Source organism: Erpetoichthys calabaricus, chromosome 6 (genome assembly GCF_900747795.2).
Source record: "Erpetoichthys calabaricus chromosome 6, fErpCal1.3, whole genome shotgun sequence".
Lineage (NCBI taxonomy): Eukaryota > Metazoa > Chordata > Cladistia > Polypteriformes > Polypteridae > Erpetoichthys > Erpetoichthys calabaricus.
Window position 1 is genome coordinate 127686735 of NC_041399.2, and position 19192 is coordinate 127705926.

The following is a 19192-nucleotide window of genomic DNA, read 5'->3' on the forward strand; positions in this document are numbered from 1 at the left end:
AGAGAGAGAAAAGTAAGTTGAGTAGCTTCTCAGCCATCTGCCAATAGCGTCCCTTCTATGAAATCAACTGGGCAAACCAACTGAGGAAGCATGTACCAGGAATTAAAAGACCCATTGTCCGCAGAAATCCACGAACCAGCAAAAAATCCGCGATATATATTTAAATATGCTTACATATAAAATCCGCGATGGAGTGAAGCCGCAAAAGGCGAAGCACGATATAGCGAGGGATTACTGTATATGTATATGTAGATATGTGTATATGTAGATATGTATATATATGTATATATGTTTATGTATATATATATGTTTACATAACCTCTTTAACACACTACTTCTCCGCTGCGAAGCGCGGGTATTTTGCAAGTATATATATATATATGTGAATGTATGTATGTATGTATGTATATATGTATGTCTATATTTACAGTAATCCCTCCTCCATCGCGGGGGTTGCGTTCCAGAGCCACCCGCGAAATAGGAAAATCCGCGAAGTAGAAACCATATGTTTATATGGTTATTTTTAGAATGTCATGCTTGGGTCACAGATTTGCGCAGAAACACAGGAGGTTGTAGAGAGACAGGAACGTTATTCAAACACTGCAAACAAACATTTGTCTCTTTTTCAAAAGTTTAAACTGTGCTCCATGACAAGACAGAGATGACAGTTCTGTCTCACAATTAAAAGAATACAAACATATCTTCCTTTTCAAAGGAGTGCAAAGCAAGCAGTCAAAAAAAAATCAATAGGGCTTTTTGGCTTTTAAGTATGCGAAGCACCGCCGGTACAAAGCTGTTGAAGGCGGCAGCTCACACCCCCTCTGTCAGGAGCAGGAAGAGACAGAGAGAGAGCCACAGAAAAAGAGCCACAGAAAAACAAAGTCAAAAATCAATACGTGCCCTTTGAGCTTTTAAGTATGCGAAGCACTGTGCAGCATGTCCTTCAGGAAGCAGCTGCACACAGTCCCCCTGCTCACACCCCCCCTACGTCAGCGCAAGAGAGAGAGAGAGAGAGAGAAAGTAAGTTGGGTAGCTTCTCAGCCATCTGCCAATAGCGTCCCTTGTATGAAATCAACTGGGCAAACCAACTGAGGAAGCATGTGCCAGAAATTAAAAGACCCATTGTCCGCAGAAACCCGCGAAGCAGTGAAAAATCCGCGATATATATTTAAATATGCTTACATATAAAATCCGCGATGGAGTGAAGCCGCGAAAGGCGAAGCGCGATATAGCGAGGGATCACTGTATATATATACAGTGGTGTGAAAAACTATTTGCCCCCTTCCTGATTTCTTATTCTTTTGCATGTTTGTCACACAAAATGTTTCTGATCATCAAACACATTTAACCATTAGTCAAATATAACACAAGTAAACACAAAACGCAGTTTTTAAATGATGGTGTTCATTATTTAGGGAGAAAAAAAATCCAAACCTACATGGCCGTGTGTGAAAAAGTAATTGCCCCCTTGTTAAAAAATAACCTAATTGTGGTGTATCACACCTGAGTTCAATTTCCGTAGCCACCCCCAGGCCTGATTACTGCCACACCTGTTTCAATCAAGAAATCACTTAAATAGGAGCTGCCTGACACAGAGAAGTAGACCAAAAGCACCTCAAAAGATAGACATCATGCCAAGATCCAAAGAAATTCAGGAACAAATGAGAACAGAAGTAATTGAGATCTATCAGTCTGGTAAAGGTTATAAAGCCATTTCTAAAGCTTTGGGACTCCAGCGAACCACAGTGAGAGCCATTATCCACAAATGGGAAAAACATGGAACAGTGGTGAACCTTCCCAGGAGTGACCGGCCGACCAAAATTACCCCAAGAGCGCAGAGACGACTCATCCGAGAGGTCACAAAAGACCCCAGGACAACGTCCAAAGAACTGCAGGCCTCACTTGCCTCAATTAAGGTCAGTGTTCACGACTCCACCATAAGAAAGAGACTGGGCAAAAACGGCCTGCATGGCAGATTTCCAAGACGCAAACCACTGTTAAGCAAAAAGAACATTAGGGCTCGTCTCAATTTTGCTAAGAAACATCTCAATGATTGCCAAGACTTTTGGGAAAATACCTTGTGGACTGATGAGTCAAAAGTTGAACTTTTTGGAAGGCAAATGTCCCGTTACATCTGGCGTAAAAGGAACACAGCATTTCAGAAAAAGAACATCATACCAACAGTAAAATATGGTGGTGGTAGTGTGATGGTCTGGGGTTGTTTTGCTGCTTCAGGACCTGGAAGGCTTGCTGTGATAGATGTCTACCAAAAAATCCTGAAGGAGAATGTCCGGCCATCTGTTCATGAACTCAAGCTGAAGCGATCTTGAGTGCTGCAACAGGACAATGACCCAAAACACACCAGCAAATCCACCTCTGAATGGCTGAAGAAAAACAAAATGAAGACTTTGGAGTGGCCTAGTCAAAGTCCTGACCTGAATCCAATTGAGATGCTATGGCATGACCTTAAAAAGGCGGTTCATGCTAGAAAACCCTCAAATAAAGCTGAATTACAACAATTTTGCAAAGATGAGTGGGCCAAAATTCCTCCAGAGCGCTGTAAAAGACTCATTGCAAGTTATCGCAAACGCTTGATTGCAGTTATTGCTGCTAAGGGTGGCCCAACCAGTTATTAGGTTCAGGGGGCAATTACTTTTTCACACAGGGCCATGTAGGTTTGGATTTTTTTTTCTCCCTAAATAATAAAAACCATCATTTAAAAACTGCATTTTGTGTTTACTTGTGATATATTTGACTAATGGTTAAATGTGTTTGATGATCAGAAACATTTTGTGTGACAAACATGCAAAAGAATAAGAAATCAGGAAGGGGGCAAATAGTTTTTCACAACACTGTATATGTGCATATGTATATATATGTGTATATATATATGTAGATATGTATATATTTATATGTATATATATGTACATATGTATATATATATATATGTAGATATGTAAATTTGTATATGTATATATATGTATATGTGGATGTGTATATGTATGTATATATATGTATATGTAGATATGTGTATATGTAGATATGTATATATATGTATATATGTATATGTATATATATGTTTACATAACCTCTTTAACACACTACTTCTCCGCTGCGAAGCGCAGGTATTTTGCTAGTAGGATGATATTTGCCATTTTCCAGTCCTTCGGAATCTCTCCAGTGCGCAGTGACTTCCTAAAAATATGCGTCAAGGGTTTATATATGTACTCACCATCCTCCTTAAGAACATGAGGATAAATATTATCTGGTCCTGGTGATTTGTTCGATTTCAGCTTATTTAATCTGAGCAGTACTTCTCCCTCTACAATTTCCAAATCCCTCAATACCTCCTTAGTAGTCCCTGTTACCTCTGGGAGGTTATCCACTTGCTCACTTGTAAACACCTCAGAAAAATGTAAGTTTAATGCATCCGCTATTTCACTGTCTGTATCTTTTAATTCCCCTTTACTATTCCTGATGCACTTGACCTCCTCCTTGACTGCTCTTTTACTACTAAAATACTGAAAGAATCTCTTAGGGTCTTCTTTCACCTTATCTGCTATATTCCTCTCCAACTGTCTTTTAGCCTTCCTGATATCCTTCTTAATGGTTGCCCTCATGTTCTCATACACTCTACAATTCACTTTGCAGTCATTAGTCTTATATGCCTTATAAAGCAGTTTTTTCCTTTGCAACTTCTTTTTTAAATCTTTATTAATCCACCGTGGAGTTTTTTTCGTTTCCTATTAATTCCAAATTTAGGGATGTATCTGTCCTGCATTACATGTAAAACATTTTTAAACCTGTTCCACTGCTCCTCAACTGTCTCCACACTTAAAAGCTTATCCCAGTGTATCCTACTTAGACTTTGTCGCATCTGCTCAAAATTAGCCCTACCAAAGTTCAACTTAACAATTTTAGTCTTTGCATCTGCACTCTTACAAAATACTGAGAATTGTATTACATTATGGTCACTTGACCCTAGTGGTTCAATCACCTTTACACCCTCAATTCTATCCTGATTATTACAAAATACTAAATCCAGACAGGCTTCACCCCGTGTTGGTGCTTTAACATGCTGTGTTAAAAAACAGTCATTGATTACTTCTAAAAACTCCTGCTCTTGTACTCCGCCATCTATAAGGTTATCCCAGTTAATATTTGGATAATTAAAGTCCCCCATGACTATAATATCTCCCTGTAAACTTGCCTTTTTGATATTACTAAAAAGATGTGTGTTGAAATTACTGTCTGAATTGGGTGGTCTATAACACACTCCTAAAATAAGACCCCTTTCCCTAATATTTTCCAGGCGAAGCCACATGTCCTCACTAAGATGGGGTTCATCATCCAACTGAAGAAGACTTACATTTAAATCCTGCTTGGCATAAACAGCAACCCCACCTCCTTTTCTGTTCTGTCTATCCTTCCTAAAAAATGTGTATCCCTCTATGTAACACTCATCACCATCTTTGTTATTTAGCCAGGTTTCCGTTATTGCTATAATATCATAATTATGCTCTGCTACATATAACTCCAACTCACTTACCTTATTTTTGATACTTCTAGCATTAAGGCAAGCTATTTTTAATGTATTACTCCTTCTACATTTAAATGTTTGCTTAGAATTTACATTACTATGCATTCTTGTTTCTACACCATTGTTTGTTCTTCCATGTATAGATCTAAACCTGGCCTGTCCTAAACTCCCTGCCCCCCCATTCCCTAGTTTAAACAATCCTCGACTAGCCTACACATACGCCTCCCCAATACATTGGTGCCCCTTCAGTTCAGATGTAACCCGTCACGGCGGAACAGGTCCCATCTGTTCCAAAAGGAGTCCCAATGCCCCATAAACCTATACCCTTCTACCCTGCACCAAGATTTGAGCCACGCGTTAAGCCTTCTAATCTCCTCAATCTTACCTGGACTGGCACGTGGCACAGGCAGAACTTCAGAGAAGACTACCTTGTCAGTTCTGCTCCTCAGCTTAGCACCTAACTCTTTGAATTTGGATTGCAGAACTGACAGACTACCCTTATGTATGTCATTTGTTCCAACATGGACAATGACAACTGGATCCACCCCCGCTCTGGCCAAGAGCCTATCCACCCTTCCAGGGAGGTCCCCCACCTGTGCTCCCGGAAGGCAACACACCGTGCGAGACTCTCTCTCTCTGGAGCACACCTGCGCTTCAATCCCCCTAATGATTGAGACCCCAACTATCACTACCTCTCTCTTTTTGGGAACTGGTTTTGAGGTGGCCCGTTGGGGCTCCTCATCCCTGCCTACAACCTCAGAATTATCAGAGACACCGTCCAGCTCCGCAAGGACATGATAACAGTTTGCCACTTCTAATTCTGGGGTTGATGCCCCCCGACAGTGTGCACCCTTTGCCTTATGCCTTGTGACCATGACCCACCTGTTTCTACCTGTCTGGTCTGGAATCTCCTCCCGCACCACCTTGGGGGTGCACACTATCTCTCTAAAGGACATCTGGGCCAAGTCCACCAATTCTCTATTACAACGCAGGTCAACCAACTCCTCCTCCTGTTCAACGACCCTCAACTCGAGGTGCTGAATCAGCTGACATCTCTTGCAGATGTAGCCCTCATAGACAAACCATCATCTAAAAAGTCCAACATCCAACAGGACTTGCATTGCACGGGCCTCATTATTAAAATTTGATTTGGGATTAGTAAACTGCCTTAAGTTTTTTTTTTTTTTTTTTAAATTAAATTTCTCCTTCTTTCGGCTGCTCCTTAACTTAAATGGTATAACTAAGATCTGCTACAGATATTTTACACCTTTTCACCTTAAGCTCCTGTACTGTTCTGCCTCTCAGCTGCCTGCTATTTGTCTTTCTATGAGGTTAACTTAACTTTTCTCTGTCTCTTCTCCTAAGGTTGCACTCCTCTTTCTTATAAGCTCTCCACTCGCACTGTTTGTATTAATTAACCCTTACGCTGTCGCTGTCGACCACTTACTGTTCTACCTCTGGACCACTAAGGACTGTTTAATCTAAAATAAACAAAATAAATAAAACTTTACTACCTTGTTTACTCCTACAGCAGCTTGTGCAAACTAGGCACCTTAACGCTGGCTGCTTACCTGCGCACTGCTGAGCCTTTTACTGCTTTGAAGAGTTCTTAAGTAAAAGGAGACCAGTACTTTTCCTTAGTGCTGGCATGTTGTATACACAGCCTATATATGCTGCTTGCAAGATTTTAAGAATGATATTATGGTTATATCTCTGATCCTTCCAGACATTTTTTTTTTCTGGACTTCACTAGAACATTCCTGCACATATTTAGGGTTGTCTCTCTGTTTCTTCCTTTGCCACTTCATTTTCTCCTTGGATCCCAAATATTTCAAGGAACACTGCAAGGCTATTTTGGCAGTATGGCTTGAGGTTTTATTATAATGATTTTAATTATCTGTAATTAAGGTGGAAACCTGGGGTTGGAAATATTTCACATTGTGCCTGCTTTCTAAAAATTGTTTTTCCAACACAAACTAATCAACAGTTCATCTCAATAAATAATACCTGAAGAAATCAATCTTACTTGAAGGAAATGTTGCTGAATTTGATGTGACCAGTCAGCAGGTTTAAGGGGATGCTTATTCCCCCTTTTAGTGGAATAGTAGGCTCCAGCACCATGTGCTCAAAGACCCTTGCTCCAGCACTCATTCCTCTGACAACCTGGCAAAATGATGCAAAAATATGGACAAATTAATTATTTGATTTTTCATAATATAACAATGTGAAATTCTGTGCAATGTATAACTGAAACCTATACATACTGGAAAGCAACATCTTACTAGGATTTTTCATAAGTAAAGTTGAGTAAAGAAAACAAATGTCTCTTTGCCACTTAAAAACTCTTCCACAGATGTAGTCCTAAAACTTATTACCATGACTTAAGGGAGCAGGTCAAAAATAAACCAGCCTGTGTAGTGTTTTTATAAACCTTCTGTTTTGCACTATAGCAGCTATGGTCTTGAATTTGCCTTGTATTTTGCATGTATAATTTGATCAATTTTGAACACAAAATATATATTAGATTTTACTTTAAACAACTATGACTGATTGGTTTCTTAATACAGACACCATACAGAAAACAGGGATCAAGGGATACTTCTGCCTGCCATGCACCAGACCTGATTTATAGAAAAGTGATAACATTTTAAAGCACAATTTCACAGCAATCCAGCATAAAGCTGTACATAATCAGACTTTTATGCCTAGACTAGAAAATTATGCTGTCTTGGTTTTGTGTGGATATTTTAAACAGCATGCATCTCTTTAATAAATATAAATAGCAAATTCTGCACCATATAAACTTATGCAAGGGTGATTATGAAAAGTACACTTTAACCCTTGATAGCCAAATATTTTACATAAAGCCACTTTGTGAGCTCAAGAAAATGTCTTTTTGGGTTTTTCACTATAGTAGACTTCTTATCTTGCATTCCTTAAACCTGCCCATAACATTTTTTTTTCAGACTGATATCCCATTAAAATATGCATGAAAGAACAAAACAACGATACATAACCCACACTGTACATTACTAAAAATAAACAGCTCTTTGATGTAATGTTGAAAATATTACAAACTCAAGTTACAAGAACTCAAGTTTTTCTTTTATGTCATGTCTTCGATAATCCCTTTTCTGTCTGGGAAGTAAAAATATGAAAAAGACCATGAAAAGAATGATGAAGAGTTTAAAAAATATATTTGCATAATGTAATTGGACACATAGAATGAAAAATATACACACAGAATATCAAATGTAACATGCTGTTATAATTAAAGTTTTTGAAAGCTGTATGCATTGTTTGATGAGGAAGTACATTTTGTCTGTAGTAGTAGAGTGCATACTAAATCCTCTCAATGCCTGTTAGAATTCTTTATAAATTTATTTTGCACTTAAGTAGCCACCTATAAAAAATAAAGATGTTTCCAGATTCATCTATCGAACTAATGTCTAAAATAAATATATTTTGTTCTAAGTTTGTGGGGAGCTAGAGGCAGCCTAGACAGGATGCTAGTCTATCGTAGGACACACTCACACACACACGCACGCAAAAACACATGTGCGCACACATGCACATACACACACACACACACACACAACCACCAACTCAAAAACTGTTAAATTGAATGTCACAATTTACACTTGTTTTTGAAATCTAGCAAGATTCCAGAATACCTGGATACAACACGCAAACTCCATACAAAGTGACCGGACAAGGATCAAACAGAGGTCTGTGAAGCCCAGAAGCAGATACAAACTTATCTAAAACTGGTATACATTTGGAATAATGCAGCTTCTGATTTAACTGATTATTTAAGTGTTCAGCATTTTAGTAAACAGATAATGGAAGATTTTGTAAAATATAACAATTTTAGTCATACAATGGTAATAGATGATGCTGCTCCTTAAATCTGCTTATAGAGTTACATCCACCACTTCTGTAGCTTACCTGTCCAAAAAGGATAGAAATGTTGGCCAAGGACCTGCAAAAAAAATCCATACATAAGCTAAAATATTTGGAAACATTTTACAAGATACATTATATCCCTAGGGCAGTATGGATTTATTAAATACAGTAAATACATAATAATCATGAACTGGCTAAATATAGTGAGTCTACCAGTAATTCTTAAACACAATTAACCCATTTCAGAATCGGGCAGAGCCAAAGCCCATCCCAATGCAAGCAATGGGTGCAGGCACAGGGAAACAGCATTGGCCAGAGTATACATGTCATTTTTAAATAAAACATATAGGTAACTTTGTAACAGAAAAATCAATTTGATAAATGAGTGAATGAGCATTGTATTTGTTTCAGTTATTTGCTCTATTAAGATCTAAATTTTGTGAGCAAAACAGCATTGCTCTGCATAACAGGTACTAAAGGTAAAAAGCTTGGGACAAGAAGGACATATTACAGTAGAAAAACAATACAGATGAAGATTAGTAACAGTAAGAGACAAAAAGTCAAAATAATTCTATATATATGTACATGCACAAAGTGCTGAAATTTTTTAAAGTTATAAGGCTATGACATTACCAGGACAAACTATAAGTATGGTCTTTCAACATCATAGCCACATTACTTCATCTCTGATTACTAGATATACTGCATTTCATTTTTCATATTGCAGGGCACTATGAATATACCAAAAATATACTGTACATTCCTAAAACATTGTTCCTGAGGTATTGTCTTGACACTGAATCCAGATTAAAACCCCAGCTGACCTAATTGTTGTCCTTTGCCTTATGCATTTTAATAGCCTATGCTATTCACTTAAATGCTGTTAGAAGCTCAACCCTGTAGGGGCCTGTGGCCACTGCCAGGGGGCACTTGGACATTTGTTAAGCCCTGGACTGCAGCACATTCTGCCACACCAGGAAGTGCAGAAAGAAGAGAATCCAGGCACACCCAGAGTGCTTCCGGGTGCCCATGCAGTACTTCCGCCACACCAGGAAGTGCTTCAGGAAGACCATCAACGAGCACATGGAGCACATCCAGGTACAATATAAAAGGGGCCGCCTCACTCCATTCGAGAAGCTGGAGTCAGGAGGCAGAGGACAGAGCTTATGAGGAGAGGAGTGGAGGCGGCGGAAGAGTAAGGAAAGGGGAAGAAAAGTAAAGTAAAAATGAACTGAGTTATTGGTTTGTTTGTGATTGTGCACTGTGTGCTGTAGAAGAAGGAAGAGCAAAATTAAAGTGTGTGCTTTAAGGACATTGTGAGGTTGCGTCTCTGTCTGTGGTACAGGCTGGCATCTTTCCACAGTTTGTTTCATAACTGCTCTCACTTGGTATGTCTTTGTTACTATTTTAACAAGCTTTATAAAGATTATACATGTAATTGCAATTATTATTTAACATGAGAGCATCAACCAGTTTTTGAAGACTGAAAAATTGCTTGCATTGTCATTAAGCTTCCAGGATCCAGCGTTTTAAAACCACCCATCATTAGTAGGAGTCTTGGACTTCTCAGCAACTGAGTTAGCATACTCAGGATCTCTGCATTCTTTTGTATTTAAAGCACTTGCAAGTGCTATTTATTTTCATTCTTTTAGTCACTTACCATCTGCTGGCATTAAATGGGGGCCTGTTGGTGCCCCAATACTTTGACTCCTGTATAATTATTTAAAATATATTATTGTTAATACTGAGCAGGAGTTAATAAAGGCATCTGCCTCATCAATCCAGTGCCCTTGGTTCAAATCCTGCAGCCAGGTGTGACCTCAAGTTAGATTAAAAGGATATAAGAATGTTATGTTATATTAGCTAATTATTAATATTACTGTTGTGGTACCCGGCAGGGGTTCATGCCCGGCCGGGATGCCCAGGAGGACCGGAGGAGGGCTTGTGCCTCCTCCAGAACACGAGGGGGCGTCCTCCCAGGTTGCTTTGGGGGCCACGGGTACAGAGCTTGGAAGCTCAACCCTGTAGGGGCCCGTGGTCACCGCCAGGGGGCGCCCCGATGCCTTGGGAGCCCTGGACCTCAGTACTTCCGCCACACCCGGAAGTGCTGGGGGGAAGAGTATTGGGGACACCCAGAGGAATTCCAGATACACCGACAGAGCTTCCGCCACACAGGGGTGTGGCTACGGAAGCCCTTAAGATACACCTGGAGTCCTTCCGGGGTGTATAAAAGGGGCCGCCTCCCTCCAGTCAATGGCAAGAGTCGGGAGGAGAAAGACGGAGCTAAGAGGAGAGAAGTGGAGGCGGACCAGAGACAGTACGAGGCATTGTGTTGTGGCCAAGGACTCAAGGGGTGATTGGTGCTGCGGCACTGGGATTGTGCTCTCTATTGTAAATATTAATGTACAACAAACGTGTGTATGGTGAAACCAACATGTCTACCTGTCTGTGTCCAGGCTGTTCCCCACACTGTCCTGTATTAGTTGTGGTTTACACACATGTACAGTGGCATGAAAAAGTTTGGGCACCTTTGCTTAAAATGTCCATTACTTTAAACAGTTGAATGAACAGAAGATGAACTGATCACCAAAAGGCATAAAGTTAAAGATGACTCATTTATTTTCAGTATTTTATACAAGATTACAATGTAAATGTATGGGCACCCCAAGATATTTGAGGTCTCAGATAACTTTTACCAAGGTCTCAGACCTTAATTAGCCCGTTAGGGCTATGGCTTGTTTACAGTCATCATCAGGAAACCCCAGGTGTTGTATAAATTCTCTGACTCCTCAAACCTCGTCCCAAAAATCAACAGTCATGGGCTCCTCTAAGCAGCTGCCTAGCACACTAAAAAATAAAATAATTGATGCTTACAAAGCAGGAGAAGGGTACAAAATGGTAACAAAGCATATTCAGGTAGCTGTTTCCTCAGTTTGTAATGTATTTAAGAAATGGCATTTAACAGGAATGGTGGGGGTATGTGACGATGCAGAGTAGTTCCATGCTCCTATCGTCCTTCCAAGAGCCCTGAACCCGACATCATCAGTAATGTCACTGATGAGTTTGGCAGTGAGGCATAATAATGAAGCAAGGGGATGGTGTACAAATGCCAAGTGTTTTTATTAAAAACAACAAAACAGTGTTCAAACAAAGTGCAGTGCCTCAAATATCCATAAATAAATAATCCCATAAAACAAGTAAAAGACGGAGGTTAAAAAAACAATAAATAAATCCTTTAAAACGAGGTTAAAACAATGGCTGGAAGCAATCTTTTTAAAAACCAAGCCTGGTGCCTTCTTTTTACCTGGCGGCTCCCCTGCTTCTCCCATCAGGCTTCGCAACAGGAGAGTCGCCCTACATGCAGCTGACCTTCTTCGCAGATCTTGTCTGGTGGACTTCCGATCCCTGGCTCTGGTTCTGCTCACCCAGACCGAGACTTGGGCTCCCCAGCGACCAGGACGCTCACACTGGGGCTTCTCTTCCCAATTTCCAACTCCCGATGCCTTCGCTGCAGCGAGCCAACCTTCTTCCGGTCACTCCTGCTCCAAACAAGCGCTCAGCAGGAGCGACCACTACAGTCGGCCCTCAGGTGCTGGCCAAAAATCCTCACTTGGGCTCGTCTCTCCCAGCTGCTTGTATACAGAGCAAGCCTGCACTTGCTCGCTCTCCTTCTCACTCACGCACCGGCTTTCTCCACACTGCTTCCTGCTTTCTTCCTCACTCTTGCAACCTCCATTTCATTCTTTTCTTTTTTTCATTTTTTGATTTCTTTTTACCTACTAGATGCCTCGCGCTTCTATATATTACGGGGACGCAGATCAGCTGTGGCAATCATCAGCTCCCGGGAACAATTACAGATGCGGACGACTCCTCACCTGTGCACTTAAGTGAGAATCACCCGCATCATGAATTCCCAGAGAACAGCTCGGCCACACACCACCACACCCCCTCGCTAAGCCGCGAGTGCGGTGATTATTTATTTTAAAAACTGGCCCTTTTGACATGAGCTGTGGACCAGCTTTACCACAAGGTGACGTTGAGGTCTGGGAAACCAAGAAAACTTTCTGAAAGAACTTATTGTAAATACCAAGTAGATAATCTTAGCTGGCTACAAAAAGCATTTGCAAGCTGTGATACTTGACAAAGGGGGTCTTACTAAATATTGACAACGTTGGATACCCAAACTTTTGCTTCAGGCCGTTTTCATTTTTTTGGTATTTAGTAAATGTTGGAAATAAAAATTTAATATTGCTTAAAATATTAAAGAAGTGTGTCATTTTTAACTTTATACCTTTTGGTGGTCAGTTCTTCTTCTGGTCACTTAACTATTTAAAGTAATGGATATTTCAAACAGCTTTTGCATGCCACTGTATATGTATATATGCTTTGTAAAGTAAATTCTGATTACATTTTACAAACTGCATAACATACAGTTTGCAACAAGAATTTATGTTCCATGGTTTATAAACATACTGTACGAACATTTAATAATGAGAAATTAGCTCAGCTACTGATTTTCAAGTGGTCATTCACCTTCAGAGCTATGCTACATTAGTTAATATTTCATCCTTAACCTAACCCATCCTTAACTCTAAGACAACAAAATGCTTGTGCCACGTCTTTCATATTTTTTAATTTGATTTGCTAAGTAAACACTTCAAAATAAAACAAAGATAACAAAATTCAGCCCATATCATTACCTATAAAAGGTTGACTAGACCATTGTCTTTTTATGCAAATTTACTTATAATAAAACCTAGCTAATTTTTAAACATGAGCTTTTAACACTAGAATTATCATAGTCTACGAAAAAACGAGTAGATCCGGCCCACCTTAAAACCATTCGCACCTCTCCACCAGCGCCCTTTGTCCTCTAAATGTGCCAATAAAAACAAGCTGCAAGCAGCCGGCTATTCCATCCCCCTACCGACTTAGAACGTGCACGACCATCTCCCAGCTCATGCCTTGATTGATTATCTGGGAGTGAAGTGGAGTTTTAGAGTGGAAATAGATCATTATTTGGAACACACGCATTTCATGTGTGTTCCGTTTCTACAGTAATCGGTGTAAACACATTATTAAAACAGAAACTTTTTCATATTTTAGTAATAAATGTTACAAAATGTAGGCATAAACTATAGAATGTGTGAAGCAGCATGAAGTCCAAAGATCAAATAAACACTTTTACAAAAGGTTCAAGAACAGTACAACAGCTTCTGTGGCATAGCGGTAAGATTTGCTGTCTCAGAGCGCAGTAGGCTTACTGTCCATCAGAGACCTGAGTTCGATTCCCCGTTGAGGAGAAAGTGTTCTTTTTTTTTTCTTTTTAACCTCAAATGGACATAAAATGTATAAATTGGTATGTACTGTCAGTTAATCAGATCGTTATATTTTCATGTGGGATGCTCCTTTTAAAATATTTTTTAACAATTGAGACTGCAATTAACATGAACAAGTGTCCTTATAACTGTTATTTTTAAGATCCATAACACACAGACAGACAGAGCACTGCGTAATAGAGAGACAGACAGGCAGAAAAGTCACTAGATATATAAATAAACTGGGAAGGCACGTGTACTGAAAGAAAAAAAAGATCAACAAGTGCGTTGATCCTGCTGCACTGAATAAGCTCACGCGCTGTAACATTCCCCCCAGACGCAAACCAAGTGTATGTGTGTACTGTATAATATTAACAAAAAGAGCAGCTTACTACTGAAAACAGCAAATATGGGAGTGAATAGGGATCGAACCGGGGACTCTTGATCACACTTGCTTTGCGTCTGTACTTGCGCTGTTTCTTAGAGTGAGATCGGGGGTGGGGGGGGCCGGGGGGGGTGGGGGATGTTAGAGCGTGAGCTTATTCAGTGCTGCAGGATCAACGCACATGTTGATCTTTTATTTCTTTCAGTAATAGCACCAAAATAAATCCACACCCGATCTGACGCTGTTTGTTTTCAAATAATATTGCATTAGTGCGATGATGTTTTCACATATATTGTCTCTTTCATTCAGGTGTGTAATAGGAACCACAGCATAGAGAGAAGCGTGTACATTGTAACAGGTACACACGTTGTAAATGTAGGAAAGACAATCCTTGCGTGTGTGTGAACAGTTAACATTTGAATCTGATGATTACATATAGCGCTGAACTTACTGCTTTGTACTATTCTATCCTCTGTATGTCCTGGAGTACAAAAGAAACAGCATACAGCAATATGTGGGGACTGGCAAGATCGGGGAAAAAAACACGCAGTCACTGATTACAAATCGCAAGATGTTATGCGAATGAATATGAATAATATGAATAATGCTGCATCCGTGCCATAAAGTTTTCCAAAATGTACTATACAGGTCATAAAACGAATAATTCCAAATATCATATATACATATGTCTGTGGTTTTTTTTTTTTTGACATCATACACCATAAGGGGCACACTAATTCAGCATGAGCAGGAATACTCAATAAAACTGAATAAAAAAAAAAAAATCAAGTGACGGTGAGATACGAAGAAGGCAGATTCACCAGTGTTTGTGTGTCAGCTTTTATCCCTCCAGATGAGAAAATGTTCAGTTCCATTGTCTCAAAACACCACTCACATCTCCAGTTATTCAGTTTCAGATGAAAAATAACAGCATCAGATCCCTGGGTGGGGGGGGCGTTAGTATGTATCGTGATCATGATTTAGAGAGAATAAAAGTTAAAAAAACGGTAACTTTTACAAGTCCTATAAATGCACACTGTGTGTTACAGATGCAAACCAAATGTATGTGTGTACTGTATAATATTAACAAAAGGAGCAGCTCACTACTGAAAACAGCAAATATAGGAGTGAGTGGGGATCGAACCGGGGACTCTTGATTATAAGTCAGCAAATCTTTCCGCTATGCCAATGAAGCTGTTGTCTATTCCTTGAATCTTTTGTGAAAGTGTTTACTTGGTCTTTGGACTTCAGGCTTCATACATTATATAGTTTATGCCTACATTTTGTCATTTACTACTGAAATATGAAAAACGTTTCTGTTTTAAAAATGTGTTTACACAGATTACTGTAGAAACGGAACACACATGAAATGCGTGTGTTCCAAATAGCGATCTATTGTTTCCAGTCTAAAACTCCAGCACTTCAGTCACTCCCAGATAATCAAGGCATGAGCTGGGAAAACTTAGTGAACGTTCTGCGGCGGTGGGGGATGGAATAGCCGGCTGCTTGCTGCTCATCTTAATTGGCACATTTAGAAGACAAAAGAGAGGTGAGAATGGTTTTAAGGTGGGCCGGATCTACGAGTTTTTTCGTAGACTCTGGTAATTCTAGTGTTAAAGCAACTGTCATTTTACATGAAGACTACAATTTTAGCAGATATACTATACCTGCAAAAACAACTGAAAATCAGAAATGCAGGTTTATCAAATGACATGCAAAACATTGCAGACATCCTAGAAATCTGGGAGTTTGTTCTTTTGTCACAGGTATCAAAGTTTTCTAGTTCATGCTGGGCAACCTGTGAAATGTATCAGCTACCTGGCACAAGGATACACTTGCTTTAATCATTAAGAAAAACTTTGTATCTTTGGTTTCATGATATATCAACAGCACAGGAAGTGGCACTGTCTTGGTAAAGAGCATGCTGTAGGTACATTCAAGACAGCCAAATAAGCAACAACAAGGATAAGAGCGATAAAAAAGAGGAGCCAGAATAAATCGGGAAAAAATATGTTATACTGTATCATCTGTAAGAACAAAGCAAAGTTTAGGAAAAGGTAGGAAGTTAGGAATATCTGTATTTGGCAAGCACAAATCTGCCAACAATTGTATAGATACCAAAAATATACGTAACTCATATAAATGTCTAAATTGCCAGAGCTTCCACTCTTACTCTTCCACTTTTACTGTTATACCCCATCATATATCATGCATCTACACCATGCATGAGACAGGTTGGGTCAGAGGCCTGCAGCAGGGGGGAAAAATGGAACAGGGAAGAGTACTTAGTCATCAAAGTAACCTAATCAAGAGCATGTGCAACGCAACAGCCAGGCCTGACTCACAAACATGACCATATTCACTTATATGTGGTCACTTTGCAGTCATCAGCCTTATAGGTCTTGGGGATATTGGAATAAACCTGGAGTATTCTGGTAAAATTCCATCCAGGTACTGTACATGGAGAACAAGCAAGCTTCATATTGTTAGTCCATCAGCAAGGAGTTGTACACAGGACTCTGAAGCTATAAAGCAGTAACACTGATCATTGCATCGCTGCACATCCTACTAACAATAATAATTTACTATAATAATAGTAAAAGTTGACATATATAAGAATAATAATTAGATATTATTCATAAATATTTAAGAGTTTATACAGCTTCCATAGCATTATTTAATTAGAAAAAGACAAAATGGTGTTTACCTCTGGACTGTCTGGGAAGCTACATAGAACGACATCAAGTCACCAGCTGACAGGTCATTGTTAGCAATGAAAGAACCACCGATATAGATAGTTCCCAGAACAATACCTATAAAAGTTTCAGATCAGAATTAATGTCTGGCAATTCTGTTACAAGACTAGATAACAAATGAATTACAAAAGTAAAAAATGTAAAGGCTATTGACTAATAGAGAAATCAGTACTAGGTGTTGTGAACTAAGTTATAATATGTTGCTGTAGATCAATACTAACATTAAATCTATTATATAGTTAAAAATAACAGTAGGCAATTTTAATTTATGAAGTAAATTAATATTTTCTTAAACCAAAATTTACAAATACACTGATTACCACAGATTACTTCAACTGGCTACTGAGATTTCAATCAGATTCCTTCAATGTAGCAGTAACAGAAGAATAGAACAAAAAAGTACAATGGTTCTAGAAAGTTTGTGAACAGCAGTGTAAAAGATGCCTCCAGACCTCAAGGGCCTCCACAAAGTCAGCCACAAAAATATATTACATTTTTGAAATGAGAAAAAATATTTGTGTGCTTCTAAGTTAAACAAAACACTCAGAATTTATTATGTCATGTTGCTTTTCGTTATGTCACTTTTCATCATACAACATTAAAGGCAATAGGTGGGTTGATGGGTGGAAGCAGTAATACTTGAAGTTTTTTTCAATGTAGCAGTAATAGAAGAAAGAAGTACAGTGGTTCTAGAAAGATTATGAACAGTACCATAAAAGATGGCCCCCATGAGGTGGGGGCCTCCAGACCTCAAGGGCTCACTCATCAGACCTCCACAAAGCCACCTGTGGTATAGCGGGTCCACAGCTCAAAGTGAAAAGGCCAGTTTTAAATAGATAATCGGCGCACTCGCGGATTAAAGAGGGGAGTGGTAGTGTGGCCAGAGCAGTTCCCGGGTGCTTCCTCACTTAAATGCACGGGTGAGGAGTCATCTGCATCCGTAATTGATGCTGGGAGCTGCTAATCGCCACACCTGATCCACGTCCCCGTTATATATAATAGGAGCATGGGAGTGGAGGGGAAAAGAGAAGGAAAAGGGGAACAGAGGTTAAGGAAGATGGCAGCTGGAAGCGCAGGAGCCGGTGTGTGTAAGAGAGAGAGGGAGAGCGAGCGAGTGCTGATATGAGGATGTTTGCAGGCAGCTGGGAGAGGTGAGCTCTAGCAGAGTGTGTGGCCGACACCCAGGGGTTGATGGTAGTGGTCGCACCTGCTGAGCACTTGTTTGGAGCAGGAGTGACCAGGAGAAGGCTGGCTTGCCGCAGCAAAGGCAGTGGGAGTTGGAGATTTGGAGTGGAACCCCAGCATGAGCGTCCTGGCTGTTGTGGGAAGCCAAGTCTCGGTCTGGTGGAGGGCTGAATGAAGCCAGGGATCGGGAGGCCACCAGACCAGTCAAGTGAAGGTCAGCTGCATGTAGGGTGAATCCCCTGGTGGCTCGCCTGGATGGGAGAAGCAAGGCAGTTGCCAGTAAAAAGGCACTGTGCTTTGTTTTAAAGGAACTGCTTCCAGCCATTGTTTTTCACCTCGTTTTTATGGATTTATTTTGGGATTTTTAAACTCTACGTTTTCCACAAGCTTTTAATGGATTATTTATTTAATTACTTATTTGAAGCACTGCACTATTTATTTGGACACTGTTTTTGGTTTGTTTTTAATAAAAGCACTTTGCACATTTTTGCACCATTCCCTTGCTTCGCTGTGTCTCACTGTTCAGCTCATTGGTGACATTACCGACGGTGTCGGGTTCAAGAGCTCCCAGAAGCCAGATGGGAGCGTGGAACTGAACCTGCATCGTCACACCACCCACAAAAATATATTACATTTTTGAAACGAGAAAAAATATTTGTGTGTTGTTAAGTTAAACAAAACACTGACAAGGTTCAATGTCATGTGGCTTTTCGTTATTTCATGTTTCGTCATACAACATTACAGCCAATATGGGTGGAAATGGTAATACTTGAAATCTGTAAAAGTTAGCAAGTAGACATTGAACAGTTCCATCATGATAAGAAAAAGAAAATAACTCAAGTGACGCTAAAGGCTTCAGACGTTTCTGCAGGAGTACTCTGGGAAACCCTGAAGGCTTTCTTAAGAGTACAGATTGATTATCTCATATCTTTCCCAAAGAAATAAAGTGAAAGCCAAGAAGGTATCAGAGCTAATCAGTGAAATTACTAGAATAGATCAAGAACATGCCAGGTGTCCAAGTGAGGCACTTCATAGGAAAAGACAGGCTCTGCATTCAGAACTCAACCTCTTAACAACTAAAGAAACTGAACAACTCATTTTT

The 19192-nt window shown here is 39.8% G+C and overlaps 1 protein-coding gene and 1 long non-coding RNA gene across 5 annotated transcripts in view; one reads left to right on the plus strand and one right to left on the minus strand.

Moving 5' to 3' along the window:
• The window catches only part of abcb8 (ATP-binding cassette, sub-family B (MDR/TAP), member 8), an 842402-nt gene that overhangs the window by 712623 nt on the left and 110587 nt on the right, over positions 1 to 19192 (minus strand). For all 4 annotated transcript variants that reach the window (XR_007935257.1, XM_051928892.1, XM_028803917.2 and 1 more), the window contains 3 exons: positions 16857 to 16962; positions 8489 to 8522; positions 6567 to 6703 (listed from right to left, as the gene is read on the minus strand). Coding sequence is in view for 3 of the 4 variants with exons in the window: in XM_051928892.1 (XP_051784852.1) it covers positions 6567 to 6703; positions 8489 to 8522; positions 16857 to 16962 (277 nt within the window). In the remaining variant the exon portion in view is untranslated. The remainder of the gene's footprint in view (positions 1 to 6566; positions 6704 to 8488; positions 8523 to 16856; positions 16963 to 19192) is intronic.
• LOC127528378 (uncharacterized) lies at positions 3450 to 4895 on the plus strand. The gene is made up of 2 exons (XR_007935260.1): positions 3450 to 4777; positions 4819 to 4895. It is a non-coding gene; the product is annotated as an uncharacterized LOC127528378 (long non-coding RNA).